Source organism: Poecilia latipinna, unplaced genomic scaffold, assembly GCF_001443285.1.
Source record: "Poecilia latipinna isolate Pla-1442-1.1 unplaced genomic scaffold, P_latipinna-1.0 Scaffold1950, whole genome shotgun sequence".
Classification (NCBI taxonomy): domain Eukaryota; kingdom Metazoa; phylum Chordata; class Actinopteri; order Cyprinodontiformes; family Poeciliidae; genus Poecilia; species Poecilia latipinna.
Window position 1 is genome coordinate 69,529 of NW_015114566.1, and position 15,006 is coordinate 84,534.

General features: G+C 45.0%; 1 protein-coding gene across 2 annotated transcripts; it reads left to right on the plus strand.

Moving 5' to 3' along the window:
• The first annotated feature begins 43 nt into the window (after window positions 1-43).
• Window positions 44-14,691, plus strand: LOC106935337 (actin filament-associated protein 1-like 2). Of its 2 annotated transcripts, none has more exons than XM_015015768.1 (16): window positions 44-986; window positions 7,283-7,417; window positions 7,607-7,684; window positions 7,755-7,816; window positions 8,930-9,041; window positions 9,112-9,341; window positions 9,829-10,008; window positions 10,133-10,219; window positions 10,376-10,445; window positions 11,595-11,821; window positions 11,903-12,012; window positions 12,103-12,220; window positions 12,320-12,404; window positions 13,242-13,408; window positions 13,485-13,595; window positions 14,186-14,691. In XM_015015768.1, the coding sequence occupies exons 1-16, from the start codon at window positions 971-973 to the stop codon at window positions 14,210-14,212; spliced, it is 1,815 nt and encodes a 604-aa protein (XP_014871254.1). In that variant the 5' UTR covers window positions 44-970; the 3' UTR covers window positions 14,213-14,691. The 2 variants fall into 2 exon arrangements, with proteins under 2 accessions (XP_014871254.1, XP_014871256.1); XM_015015770.1 differs by having other exon boundaries at window positions 12,323-12,404.
• The last annotated feature ends 315 nt before the right edge of the window (window positions 14,692-15,006 follow it).

The window sequence follows — 15,006 nt, forward strand, 5'->3', positions numbered from 1 at the left end:
GGGAAAAAAGTGAAAGACGCGGAGCGAACCTGGAAAACGGTATAATTCACACATCTGCGTATTTTTTTAATTTTAAAGATTTTAATGTAATTTATTAGTTTATTTATACAGACCAACAACGCTAACATTTAGCTAACTCGCTAACCCTGCTGAGGCCTTGTTTACTGGAGATGTTTGTTCAGGCTGTGGCTCCAGCAGGTAAGGCTGGATGGACGAGTCTACCGTTGTTGACATCTGGCTCTGAGATGGTAAGAGGTGGTATCATGCTGTGGGCTGTCTGATGCAGCATTGACGCTGAGCCTTCAACGTCATCTCTTCATGAGATGTTCATCCAGTTTTCACCAAGACAATGAACCACATTCCAGAGGTTAGGCTGAGGAAGAGGAGGAGGAGGAGGAGGGTACAGCTGCTGGACTGTCTCTGAAGGAGAAGCTAAGGACCAGAAGTTGGACCCGGTGCTATTGGACACTTTATGTCAAGAATGAGAGGAACAACATCTGGAAGCTTTCCTGGTTTAGAAGTGCAGCCACAGAAAGTGGCTTCTAACTTTTAACTGCTGGGAGACGGAAAGAAACCACCGCAGACTGGAAACAACTAAGACAGGGGACAGGGGACAGGGGACAGGGAACGCGTCTGAGTCTGAAATACAGAGAGGGATGTGAACGTCTCAAAGGAAGCCCAGGAGACAGAAGAGGAGGTCAAGATGGACAGATATGAAGCAAAATCAGAATCAAAGGTTGCTTGCTTTTCACTCTGACCATCACAGACGGACGATCCCCCTCCTCCGTGTGTTCAGGTCTCGGAGGGGCAGGACTAGGTTGTGAGGGGCAGGACTGGGCTGGACTGGGCTGTCAGACCTCGGTGTGTCCCACAAAGCCAACAGAGGGAGTCCAGGAAGGAGGAAACCTGACGTCTGTTTTTCTTCCAGCAGAGATGAGACTGAAGATGAACTGCTGCTGAGACGACAGACATGGACAAACAGAAAGGTACTGAGGTTGTTTCTATTCTATTCTATTCTATTCTATTCTATTCTATTCTATTCTATTCTATTCTATTCTATTCTATTCTATTCACTGTTTCTCTGACAGACTGAATCTAACTCCAGATAACAGAGCAGCTCAGTAAAAACAGCCATTTGTCTTCAGATATGTAGAATATTTTAAGTAGATTTTAAGGGTTTATGTAATATTTGTTTACTTTATTTGTGTTTCTGAATCAAATTTAACAAGCAATTAATAAAAAAGTCTCAAAAGTTTTAATTATTCTGTTAAATATTGATCCAAAGTTTGCTGCAGATCAGCTTTTCTTCCTCTTCCATAACAGCCTGTGATCCTTAAATGATCCATAAAAGACCCAAATCACTTGTATAATTTAGCTTAATTTAATGTTTATTGAGATATTTTATATTGTACATTGTTGTGGTTCTGATTCCTGATTGAAGTTATGAAAAAGGACGTTAATCTGGCTGGAGGAGATGGAGTCATGTCACCACATCAGATTATAGAAAACCACCTAAAATTATCAACAAAAATCTGGTGGAAGACATTCTGAGGGAGACGATGAAGACAGTAAAACCACTGATGAAGTAAAGGTGAATGATCTGCACCATCCTGCAGCTATAATGTAGGTTTTATTGTTTTTATCGACTTTTCGATGTGCAACAGTAACAATTTCTGATTAAATAAAATAATTCACAGCATAGTTTATCAAATTATCAAGAAATTTCCTCATGTGGAATATCTGCAGCTTATTGTAAACTATTAAATCTCCTTATTATCAAAGTGTACAAACTGATACAATCCGTACCAAATATCCCATAAGAGTCAATATAAAAACACTAAAACTTCAAGAAGAAACGATGGAGTCAAAATGTAGTTGTCTTTATTTTTATGAAAATGTGATGCAGGTTTTTAATGTTTCAAACACTATGAAAACATGTTTTTACTACTTTAATGATAAAAATAAAAACTAAAGCAAACATAAACACCATGAAACATGAATATCTTTGTAAGAATCTGATGAGGCTTGTTTGTCAGGTTGAATATATCATTTCAAAATATCAACCTGTAACCAGATGTTAAACATACTTTAAATCATTAAATCCACATTTCTATTTTTAAAAATATTTTTCATTGGTCTAATGTAATTTTATAATCTAAATGTTTTGTTTTTATGAACTGTAAGCAGAAAATCATCATAATCATGAAAACAAGTCAGTATTTGACTTTTTAATTAACTGAAATAAATGGACTTTTCAATAATATTCTAATTTATTGAATATGACTTTTTAGGCAAGGCAAATATTTTCTAATTTGTTTGTGTTAAAAATGACAGATACAACATGTTTGACTGTTAAGATTAAGTATTTTAAAAATGTCTTCATAAACAGTTCAAGCTTTTACATGCAAAGGGTTTGAGATCAACAGCTGATTTAATTAACTTTTTCGGGCATTTTTTGAGGATTTTTCTCCTGACAGTTAAAATAATCTATTTAAATATTTTTATTTTATTTGTCTTTTTTGAACTGAATCAGACCTGATAAATTCCTTCTTTGTTACTTTTAAAGAGTCACTTTAAAAATTTTGTAATATTTAAGCTAAAGGCCTTCAAAGTTACGTTTATCTTCATGGATTAAATTTTAAAACCTCTGCTGCTGTTTGCACCTGATTTAAAAACAAACAGCAAGCTGTAAACTCATTTAGCTTCCAATAAAAACAGCAGAGTGATTCTCTGAGTGAAGAACCATTTTGTTTCTTAGCGGAATGGAAACAGCGACATGTATTTTGTGCAGCTGCAGCTGTTTGCCTATAGGGGGCACTGTTTCAGCCCGTCCTCCTTCTGCTGTGAAGTCTTTATCGTGCTGCTGGTATGTTAACAATCGGAAACACCCCTGCTTGCTCCTCCATCCTCCTCCTCCTTCCTGCTCTTCATCATCATGTCTTCCTCCCGCGGCGTCTCCGGGGTCACAGCTAATAGGCCGTTTAGATCCATCAGATTTCCGGGTGTTTGTGTCTTCAAGGTATCCAAACCAACAGTTATTCCCATATTAAGAGCTAACCCAGCCCACTGAGAAATCAGGAGAGCAAACGGAAACTAAATGCTGAGGAACATTGAGGAGATAAGCTGCTGGTGTCTCAGCTCAGAAACATGAATGGAGTGTTTTCTCCCCAGCAGATGAAAGAAAGTGGCTCCTCCCTGCTGCACACATGTTTGCACTTCTCTACATCTGAGGTCCCAAAATCACACGATTTTGTCTCAACAAACATGAATCAATGTCATTCTAACACGAAAAGACAACTTCGAGCCCCTAAATACCTATTTGAAGATTTGATCAGCCCAAAACGTCCCCATAATTCACCATGTCCCCATAAGGGATATAAATACACAAGTCCCCACAAACACAGCTGGACAGACACACAACATGTTTGGGGGTTTTGCAGGAATCACATCTTCTGACTAATTTCAAGGTTTGGTTCTCATGGCAGCGCTGCTGAAACTACTTTTTCTAAAAGCTGCAACCGAAGCCGATTACAGGAGCAGCTGAGGCCCGTTTCTCTCTGCTTTGATTTCAGGCTTCAGGCCACAAATAAACACAGAAACGATCAGGAAACAACTGACAAGACTGATCAGCTGGGAGCCAATCTGCTAACTGGGGAAGATGTGGCTAAAACCAGGGAGAGCGGGCTCTGGAGGACCGGACCCGGACACATCTGGCTGAATCTGGGTCACATGCAGCTGCAGACCAGCAGCCATTGTTGAGCAGCTTAGCTAAGGCTTTTAATGGAGAACTGAGTGAGGACCTCCACTTGTTTCTGGATCCATGAACCGAAGCCAGGAAGGTTTTAACCACAGCAGCTGGTTTTAACAGAGCTGTAGGGTTTAACGGCCGGACTCTCAGTTCTACAGCCGGTCCAGGAGAAAAACTCAGCTGGTGTGAGACCAGGATCACAGATGCGGCTGATTTAGTTTGATCTTCATGCACGCATCATGGGGTAAACACATGAGAATTATATAAAGTTCTCTTTTTGTGTTCTCTGTTATTTTGTGGTGAAGTTGTTATTTTTCATATGAAAGTGTCAGTTTTAGGTCAGTGCAGCTTGAAGCCAGAGACAGGAAGTGATGGTGAGATCACAGCGTTAGCAAGTTAAATATTTAGTTTAGTTTGGAATTAATTAGTAGTAAAGCTAAATGTTAATTAGCGAGCTAAAAATTAATTAGCAAGCTAAATATCTCGCTAGCAAGCTAAATGTTTAATTTGTAATGAAGCTGAATATAAGTTAGCAAACTAAATATTTTGTTAGCCATCTAAGTATTTTGTTTGTAATCAAAATATTTGGTTAGGAAGCTAAATGTTTAATTTGTACATAAGCTAAATATTAATTTGCAAGCTAAATACTTAGCTAGCAACCTCAATATTCAGTTTATAGGCTGAATATGTAGTTAGCAATCTAAACATTTTGTCTGTAAGCTACGTATAGCTAGCCAACTTAAATGGTTTGGACTTAAATATTTAATTTGTAAGCTAAATATTTAGCTTCCTACTTAAATATTTAGTTAGCGACTATTTAGCTTATAGGTAAATATTTGGCTTGCTAACTAAATATTTAGTTTGAAACTGGGACATTTATAAATGAATGAAAACCCTGTTATTTTGTCTTATGATGAGTTAAAAAACCCAAATTATTGCTGTTAATATTTCACTGTGTAACAAGCAGCACCGAGTTTTTTAATGCATCCTGTGTGTTTCTGGACGTGTCCAGTGTTTTTGAACATGTCCCGTGTTTGTGGACGTCTCCAGTGTTTTTGAACATGTCCCATGTTTCTGGACGTCTCCAGTGTGTTTGGATGTGTCCAGCCGTCCTCGTGTCTCGTGTTGTTGCTGCAGAGCTGTGGGTGTGAGAGGTATGTGCAGCTCGGTGTTTAAAGCAGCAGCGGCCTGATAAGCAGTGCTGTGAAACGGCAGAGGAGTTAATCAACATTTAACCTCCGTCTCCCACGCCGCCGCCTGAATGGACGCAGTCTGTCCCCATGAATGGACTCCAGGACAGGCCTCCATTGTTCAGGACGGCTCTGTCTGCATGTCCGCCTCACAAGCGGCTCTGAGATCGGCCCTTTGAGACTCATTTGCCTCAATGAAGCTCAGATAAACCAGAAAGTAAAGGTTCTACCAGAACCAGAACCAGAACCGGACCTTCTTGAGGCACCAGCTGGTCTCCACCTCTAAACCAGCTGAATACAGACATGGGACTGATGCAGGCTGGGGGTGCAGGCATCACATGAATACAGAGTTTATTTTTTATGTGACAGTGAAATTAAATATTAAAATTTACTCCAAAGAATATCTGAAAAGTGTGGAGTGCATCTGTATGCACCTTTGAAACATTCAGTTTTGTTCTCTGATCATATTTACTGTCTCTCCTAAATAACTTATGGAAAACTGTAAACAGGACTTCTTCTGGATTCTTCTTGTCAGTCTAATGAATACTGCCGCCGCTGGCTGCAGGTGGTACTGCAGATGTACAAACTGATGGACAGTTTAGGTTGTTTGTTTCTCCCTGGAAAATAATTCATGAGCCTTATTTGCATCACAGCAAATGTTATTCTCATGATTTTCCCCCCAAAAGGCCACAAATTCCTCAGATTCCTATAAAAGGCAGGAAGGGAAGGAGGATGAGTCGGAGGCTCATTTCGCTCAGCAGACACTAAAACTGCTTTAATCTCATTTATTCTGAGATTAAACCGCCACCAGGTTTAGTTTACAGGATCATTTGTTTGTGATGCTCAAAGCCAGAAACGGATAAAATCACATTAAAGAATCACATTTTGTCAAACTGAGTCTCTCCTGTAGAATCGATGCATCTGCAACAGACATGAACCCGAAAAAATAAGATTTCAGCAACAATGAAAACATCAAACATTAATTTGATGTTAATCAGAATAAATTCAACTGATGAATCCAGAATGTAACTTGTTTCTGATAATTATATGTCAAAAATACATTTATGTTCTGAATCAATAATTATTATGGTTTCTAAACATTTCTAAGCTCTGAAACTTTAATCTTTCATCTTTTATTACATCTGACATGTTTTTCAAAAACTTTAGTTTTATCTGACAGATTATCTTATGGAGCTGCTTGGAGACTAAATTAAACATTTATGCTACAAATTAATAAATAAAGTATTAAAAAGTGTCACTGTGTTGATAGCCATTAAAATCATAAAGTTTATTTGTGAAGCATATTTCAGCAGTTCAAAGGACAAAAAAACAAAAACATGAGATACAGCGGTAAAAATAAAAAGAAGGAATCAACAGTTTCAATACAAATACATTTAATTTTAGTTTATTTCCAGTTATTATTGAGGCCCTAAAGCGACTTTTGCGAGAATTTCTTCCAGTTTGTCTCTGATTTGATTTTTAATAATCAGTTCATTGATTATTTATCTGGTTCTGAAACTTTATCAACTGAGCAGCACAAACATCAGGCGCTGGATCAGAAGGTTAAACATTAGCAGCACCGAGTGTTTGCTCTGATCCGCTACATGATGGGAGAAACTTTCCTGCTTTTTATCCAGTTTTCCTTGCCGAGCGTCAAACCAGCGGAAAACAAGCCGAGGTGTTTTAATCCGTCCACAGAGAGAAAAACGCTTCATTCGTCTGATTCTTTACATCTGTGATTATTAATAACCGTTATTGATTCCCGCTGATGTTTACAGTCAGATCTGCTGATGAAGCTGAATCTGGTTGATGATGCAAAGCTGCTGGAATGATGGAAACAGTTAAACATTAAGGAAGGAGAGCAAACAGACAGAGAGTCTGTTTCAGAGGAAACACAGATAAGGACCAAACATGAGTCACCGCAACTCAGGCAACCGTTGCCTCTCTGTCCCTCTCAGGCAACCGTTGTCTCTCTGTCGCTCTCAGGCAACCGTTGCCTCAGCTGTAAACTGGAGAGATGGAGAGGCAAAGTCAGAGCTGCTGGATGTCTGAACTTCTCTCAGTGGCTCCAAACATGGCGGCAACGAGGGAGACGGACTAGAGACTGACTCATTCAGTTACTGACTCGTTCAGTTACTGACTCGTTCAGTTACTGACTCGTTCAGTTACTGACTCGTTCATTTACTGACTCATTCAGTTACTGACTCGTTCATTTACTGACTCATTCAGTTACTGACTCGTTCAGTTACTGACTCGTTCATTACCTGGCTTGTTCACTAACTGTTGAGTGACTGACTCGTTCGTTAACTCGCCCACTGCTCCTCTCTCTCCCTGCTGTGCTCAGTTCTGGCGAAGCTGATCTGGGATCTGCAGACGTTCCTGTCGGTTCTCGACTCGGAGAACCTGAGCTACATCGCTCAGGCGCAGAAGAAGTCGATCTCAGAGCTGCTGTCCAAACTGCAGACGCCCGACGCTCCAGGTAGCGACCTGCTGATCACTTCCTGGTTCACCCGGTTCCACTTCCTGTTTGGTCCGAATAAACGGCGCAGACGGAGAGAAACAGGCTGCAGATGAAACACATTCACAGATTCATCTGAGCCTCTAGGACATATTAATGTGATGGAAACATTTAGCTTCTTAATGTGTGAATGGTTTCCTGTGTCTGCAGTGGAAGATGCTGAGTACATGGTGATGAGCTGTCCCTCATCGTCGCTAGGCAACGAGCTGGATGACTCACCTGGGACAGGTACGCCGCGGCGCCGCCTTCCTTCTCCCACCTCAGATCCGATGTTTGCTCCATGTTTGGTTGTTTCCAGATGCAGTTTGGTCGTCTCAGCTGATCTCACATCAGGACCCGTCGGACTGGATGAAGAGCGGGGTGAGCAAACATCACTGGGCAAACTGGGCAAACTGGTTTCTCTTCCAGGGCTGTCAAATAAAAACAGATTTAAAGGAAAAGAATCCAAAGAAAAACTGAAAAGTCTCCAGAAATCCTGCAGTGGCGGTTTAGAGAACCTCGACAAAACCTCCTGTTTCCCATCATACGGTTACCACGGCAACACAGGAGCATCGTTAATCAGCGGTAAGGAAAAGGGTCATCATCCCATCACGGCAGGTCAGACTCTAACCAAACCTCCTCGCTCCCCGACCTCAGAGAGGAGCTCAAAGGAAAACTGGGTGGAGGGAAGAAAGTTTGTTTTTAGACGGGATCCAGCGCCTGTGATGTGGGTCAGTAATGACAGACCGGGGCCTCCGGGGGTTTGGGAGGAGACGGCGGGGTGAGCGGGTGTGTGTGAGGGAGGCACAGGAAGCGCTCTGTTTACACGGGAGGCCGCCGCGCTGCGCTCCCATTGGCTGACGGACCTGCAGGGGGAGGAAGCGGCTGCTGATGGCGGCAGATTAGCATCTGGTCTACGTGATGGACAGAAAACACACACACACACACACACACACACACACACACACACACAAGATAAGATCAAAATCCCAGCACAGCGTTCACAGAGCTCACAAAAGTATTCACACCCAGTAACTTTAGATTTCCTGGGATTTTATCTGGTGGAGCTCAAAGTAACTATAAAAACATGAGTTTAATTCTGACATCATAATTTACATGTTCTATAAAGTCTTTAAATATTACATTTAGGTTCATGTCGTATCCTTTAATGTTTATTTTGTTGCTGAATGTTTCTTGTTTTAATTAAAGTTTTTGGGGAAAAACATGATGAGAGGAAACGGAACAGTCCACTTCAAAATAAGAGCCCGAATAGAAACTACTTGAATAATTTTTATGAATTGGCGATGAAACTTCAGCACAAATGTTGAACTTTATTCAGCTGGAAGTTTACTTATAGCAAAGTAAATTAGCGCTCTCCATGCGGAAGCTAAGTGCGCTAAATGTTAGCAAGATGAGCAAAGCGCTGTAAGAAGAATTAGCTCTGCTATCAGCGGATTAGCGACATGTGCTCAGCATATGAATGACTGTTTGCAGGGCCCCACCGTCCCTCCTCATCCTCCAGACGGGCTTGGCGGTGACGATGAAGAGGACACGTACGAGGAAGCAGAACCTTACGTAGCGTCTGAAACCACCGCGTCCAACACAGGTACGCAGACACAGCAGAGGAACCTCAGCGGGTCTAAAGCCACTGAACAGGAACCTTTTCCTTCCTCCAGAGAGGGCGGAGTCAGAGAGCAGTCACTACGAGTCGTACGGTGAAGAAGAGGATGATGAGGATGAAGGAGGCGGCCTTGTGAAGGACAGAGCTCACTACATCCAGTGGAGCAGCTCCCAGATCAGCCTGCGGCCCACGCCGGAGTCCCGGCTCTGCGGGTACCTGTGGAGGAGGAAGTGGCTCGGACAGTGGAGCAAGCAGCTCTTCATCATCAAGAACGACATGCTGCTGGTGAGGAAGAGGAGGAAACGCACACCCTGCAGCTGCAGTGCCTGTAATCTCCACTAGAGGCCGCTGCGGAGACCCAAAGTGTTCAATCCAGACCCGTTGAACACTTTGGGTCTGGTTTGGTTGTTCTGCTTTGTCCCTCATGGCGTGATGTGGCGTTATTGATGCTACGTCACCTGATCAGGTTGAGGCGCCTTGGCGGACATCTTTAGTGAGGGACAGAAGTCCTGAACGGAGCGACTGCGATTGTTGTCCCATACTGCCAGTATGAACATTCCTTCTACTGGTTCAAGATGAGATGATTTATCTGAGGAAGGATGAGAACCAAGAACAGGAAGATGGATGGATGGATGGATGGATGGATGGATGGATGATGGTGGATGGATGGATGGATAATGGATGGATGGATGATGGATGAGTTACAAAGTGGCTGTTCGTCCGTCCATCCATCCATCATCCATCCATCCATCCATCTGTCTGTCTCCACCAGTGCTATAAATTTGCCCGGGACCTGCTGCCCCAGCTGGAGTTGAACCTTCACGGCTGTCAGATTGTCTACAAGTCGAAGAGCAGCGCTAAGATCCAGCACCAGCTCAAACTGGTCCCAGTGGGCTCTGAGTCTCTGGTTCTGGGCTACAGCAGCTTCCAGCAGGCGGACGAGTGGAGGAAGGTCAGCAGTTCACCAAGCACCTTTCAACCTGAACCAACCTCTATAAACCCTGGGCTGCTGACAGCAACATTCATGGACGAGCTGTTCCTGATGTGAAGTCATTCTCTGTGTTTCCTGTATGAAGGTGATCGAGGAGGTGAGCGCTGGAGGGGAAGTGGAGTCTCAGAGCTTCTCCTCTCTGAGTAAATCTGATCTGCGACTGTCCTGCAGGGTAAGAAACACACCAAGGTTCTCCTGGCCCAGTGAAGAACATCCAGATGGGGAGCTTTTAAACTCTAAAAACCAGGAAAAACCTTAAGAAAACATCTGTACTAATAGGAAACAAACATGTGAACTCTAAGTGAAAATGTTTTTGTTGTGTCTTCAGTCCAGTACAGTTCTTACCGACTCTGATGAGGAGAAACCTTCAGCTTACTGCAGCCTCAACAGAGACAAAGGTACTGAAACTTTACTTCTGTGTTGAGAAAAACAGAACTGTTGAACTTTCTGAAGCAAATCTGGCAAACCTGGATACTTAGCCGGTTCTAATAAATTAGTCTTGGTTGAAGTCTTCACCATAAGGGTTGTCACAACATCTTGCACTAGCAATACAATCCATCAGAACATTCATCATCGGTTACTACACACTCCGACTCTATGTGGTTTACATCCCGGACAGGCCCCCAATTTACAGCTGGTTGATTGGGGGGATTTATGTTAAGGTGATGATGGACTTTAAATTATTCAAAACTGACTGTAGACAGTTCAGAAACAGTCAACTGTTTACATGGATAATTTAGGAATAAATCTTTTTAATTGAACAATTCAGAAAAATTTAGTGGAAGCCGTGACAAAGATCCAGATTCAAGCTGTGAGAACAAGCGAGATGCCAAGTCAGTGATCCAGAAACCCAGGATGTAGGGTTGGGAATCGAAACTTCTGCAGACTGTCCAAGAGAGGGAGGGTGATCGGAACTGAAGGGTTGAAGTACCAGGTCAGCAAGGGCCCTGTACCTACAGAAAGAAAGGCAGCTGAATGGCAACAACAATGTTGAACCCATTTACACTGACATCATGTAATAACCTGGAGGAGACAGAAGCTGACACCAAAACTCCTAGACGACAAATGAGTGTCAAAGCAGCTATGCAGGATGAAACAGCAAAGATCCTGGAGTTTATCAGGATGATCACTCCTAAATGCTGGGTTTTACCAAATCAGAACCAAACATTCAGCCTGTGGGAAGAAGCTCCTGAAACAGTCCAACTCATGATGGCTGAGTGTGAGGTAAGCAAAGTGTTCATGGAGCATCACAACCAAGTAGCAGGTGGAACTGTGTTAATACGAGATGAAGGCCCTACAGGGAGACACCACAAGAGATCATTCCTGATTGGGACTGATCAGGAAATGATCCAGACTGATGGACAGGTGGTGACTTACTGGCTGGATCACAGTGGAGCAGCAGTGGTAGGCGTAGAAGAAAGACCACCAGAAACACCAGGATAGGAACAGAGAAGCTGATATTGGCCCCAAACTGGAGGAGAGGGCTGCAGCCTGTATGGGTTTGCAGTAAATGCCGGTCGGTGACTTTTGGTGCTGTGGACCTGCAGGGTTCCTGAACGTCCTGATGAACTGCCAGTGGCAGAGTTTACAGTGTCAGGTGGAGGACGGCGTCCTCAACATGTTCGGAGAGGAGATGGAGAAAGACGAGGAGGAAGAGGTGAAGCGGTCGCCTCAGTACACGGTCCAGCTCCGAGGCTGTGAGGTCAGAGACGACCCAGACCGTTGCTACAGGATCTCACTGAGCATGCTCGGCGACCAGGTGGCCGTGCTGGAGGTGAGCTGGCAGATCGGAGCTCCGGAGTCTCAGGTTAGTTCCTCATCATCAAGTCTTTCTGTCTAACCTTCATCACTTCAGGTGAGCTCGTTGGAGGAAAAAGAAAAATGGCTGAAGCTGCTGCAGGACGGAGCTGCCAGTCGTGGTTACCATGACAACAAGACTCAGGAGAACACAGGTGGCGCCCTCAGGTGGGACAAACTTTTTAAAACCAGCAAATCCCTTCATGAGATCACTCTCTTTCTGCTCTCTGAGTTTAAACCTTGCTCTTCTTTCCTCAGCGGGCTGCAAACGCGCCGGTTCCCAACCTCCAACGCCTACATGGACGACCCATTCTGCCTTACCAGAACCACCAGCAGCCAGCCCCTCTACTCCAACTCCGCTCCACAGAAAGCCCTGGTACAAGCCGGAAATTCATTCTTCTGACGATCCTCCCTGCAGTCGATGGGGAAGATGTGCTTTCTGTGTAGAGGCTGCTGATCCCTGTTTGTCTTTCAGCAGCACGGCTCTCAGGATTCAGCTCACCGTAACTCAGTGTCGTCCAGAGAATCGGTGACCTACAGCAACACGGTGCTGAGCAGCAGTGAGTCAGACCTGGACCAAACCTTCAGGATGAATAATCTGATCAGTGGTCTCAGACTGAACTCCTCAAGGGCCAGAGTTCTGCAACTTCCAGACGTGTCTCTTGTCCCACCGGCTGAATTAAATGATGAAGCTGCCCTGCTAGCATGCAGTCTGCTCCGCTACTGAGCCAGGAGAAGACAGCTCAGGGTGCATCATCGCCGTCCCTGTTCAGTCCCCTTTAACCCAACTCCAGTCCATCTGCCTAGTCAAAGTCCGGTCCAGTTGGAGAGGTGTGAAAACTAATCAACCTCTGACCTCTGGTCCTCCATACCTCAGTCTGGGTTCGGTTGAAGTGAACTCTGGTTCAGCTTGAATGTGAAAGCCAAGCGGACCAGAGGCCATTACAAAAGCAGGAAGTGGGCTACAGCGCAGGGCATTCTGGGTAAATACAATCAAAGCTAACATGCTAGCCAATGCTAGCAGCAGAAATGGCTCCTGGTCTTTAGCCAAACACTAAAGAGAAATCCTCCAACACCAGAATCTGACGCCTCCATCTTGTTTCCATCTGGTGAAGAAGGAAGTTGCTCTCAGTGTCTTCAGAGGTTTTTGTGTCGTTTCCTTCAGTGGTTCTTGGTGCAGCGCCCCCACAGGCCAGGAGGGGAACAGGTTGGTTTGACCCAGAGAACCACAGCAACCGGAGGTGGAGCAGGTGATGGAGTTCTGGTTCCAGTAGAACCGGACCATCAGGAGGGAAAACATGCTGAAAGTTGCAGGACGTCCTGAGGACTGCAGTTTGAGACCTCTGACCCCTGACCTTGAGGTTTGCTCATAGAGTAAAGTGAAGTGTGTTTTTCAGGCCGGATGGCGCCGGCGATGCAGCGCGATGTCCAGAAGCTGAAGCTGGTCGACACGCCGGCGGTGCAGCTGAGAACCGGCTCCGAAACCAACCTGGCGTCTGCTGTGAAGCGAAACAAGCGCACCTCCTTCAGGCAGTCTCTGGCCATCTGCACTGAGCGCGCTCAGGTGAGCTGCACCTGCTGAGGTCCTGCTGGTTTCCTCCTGTGACCTCTGACCTCTGACCTGGTCTGCTCTGGTCCAGGCGGGCTTCCTGAACCCTCTGCTGCGGCGGACGGCCTCGGCCAAGAACTCGCTGAGACGAGCTCCTTCTGCGCTCTTCATCGAACACGGGAAGGTTTTCCAGAGGAAGAAGGTGGGACGGATCAGACATGTTAACCTGCCGCCATGTTTCATTTCTGAAAAACCTTTTGAATCCTGCTGCAAAGACCATTAGAGGAAAGGTTTTAACTTCAGTTAAATCTACCTTATGGGACTCTAACATTTTTAATTGACTTCATTTCAGGCCTCTTAATTAACTAATGTCAATGGAATCAAAAACCATATTCGACTTTTTGCTCCTGATTTACTGAATAAATCCACATGAACATCAAACATGTTTCTAGTTTTAATCTTCAGGCTCTTCAAGCCTCAGATTGGATCAAAGTTCATCTATCCAGAGTTTCTCTGATCATTCAAGGAGCTTCTTTAGAAATGTGGATGCTTCCATTAGCATTAGCTGCTACATGTTAGCACTGAGATGATGCTGATATGCTAACTCCTTTTAGCAGAACCTGAAAGGACCAGGTTCTGCTAAAAGGTTGATTCATCATGTTGTTTCCATTAAAACATTCAAAGTGTTTGACAATCCAGAAACGGTTTGATGTTGGTGAATAGAAACACGTTTCCATGAATAACTCAACAAGAGGAGATGATTCTAACTGGTGGTTTTATTTTTCTCTACAGGAATGGGAGACCAAAGCTGCTGCCTGACGTTTTCCTCCTCATCAGCATCCAGCAGGCGGCGCAGGAACGCTCTGCTCTGATTGGCTGTTTGGACTCTAATCATTCAAACTGGTTAAAGGTGACCAACTGGACCAACTGGGCCAACTGGCTCAGTGTTTATTATAATCAAGAACAAAATATTTTTCCATGATTCATTTCTTCTGGCTCCAGTTAAGCTACTATTTGTCTGAACTGTTGGTCCTGGACTCAATCTGCTCCTGCAACACGCGGTCCAGCGCCTGGCCCTTTAAGGCTGCCTTCCGCCTGCTTCTGATTGGCTGTTAAGAGGTGGGAACATACGACCATATAAGGACATGCCAAAGTTGGAAAAGCTGCCTGATTAGAGATTAACTGAGGTCAGTCTACTATTTAACTAAAGCAGGGCAATGCCCACAGCCTCAATCTACCAGGGGCCAGGGGTGCCAGGGTCCCAGGGTGCCAGGGGCCCAGGGGCCCAGGGTGCCAGGGTCCCAGGGTGCCAGGGGCCCAGGGTCCCAGGATGCCAGGGGCCCAGGGTGCCAGGGGCCCAGGGTGCCAGGGTCCCAGGGTGCCAGGGGCCCAGGATGCCAAGGGCCCAGGGTGCCAGGTGCCCAGGGTGCCAGGGGCCCAGGGTGCCAGGGTGCCAGGGGCCCAGGGTGCCAGGGGCCGAGGATGCCAGGTGCCCAGGGTGCCAGGGGCCCAGGGTGCCAGGGTCCCAGGGTGCCAGGGTCCCAGGGTGCCAGGGGCCCAGTGTGCCAGGTGCCCAGGGGCCAGATGCCCAGGGGGCCAGGGGCCCGGGGTGC

Bases quoted from the DNA above. Each gene is read 5' to 3' on its own strand.
- LOC106935337 (XM_015015768.1), top strand. The intron at 9,042-9,111 runs GTACGCAGACAC...TCCTTCCTCCAG, and splicing joins AACCACCGCGTCCAACACAG to AGAGGGCGGAGTCAGAGAGC. The intron at 13,596-14,185 runs GTGGGACGGATC...TTTTCTCTACAG, and splicing joins AGGTTTTCCAGAGGAAGAAG to GAATGGGAGACCAAAGCTGC.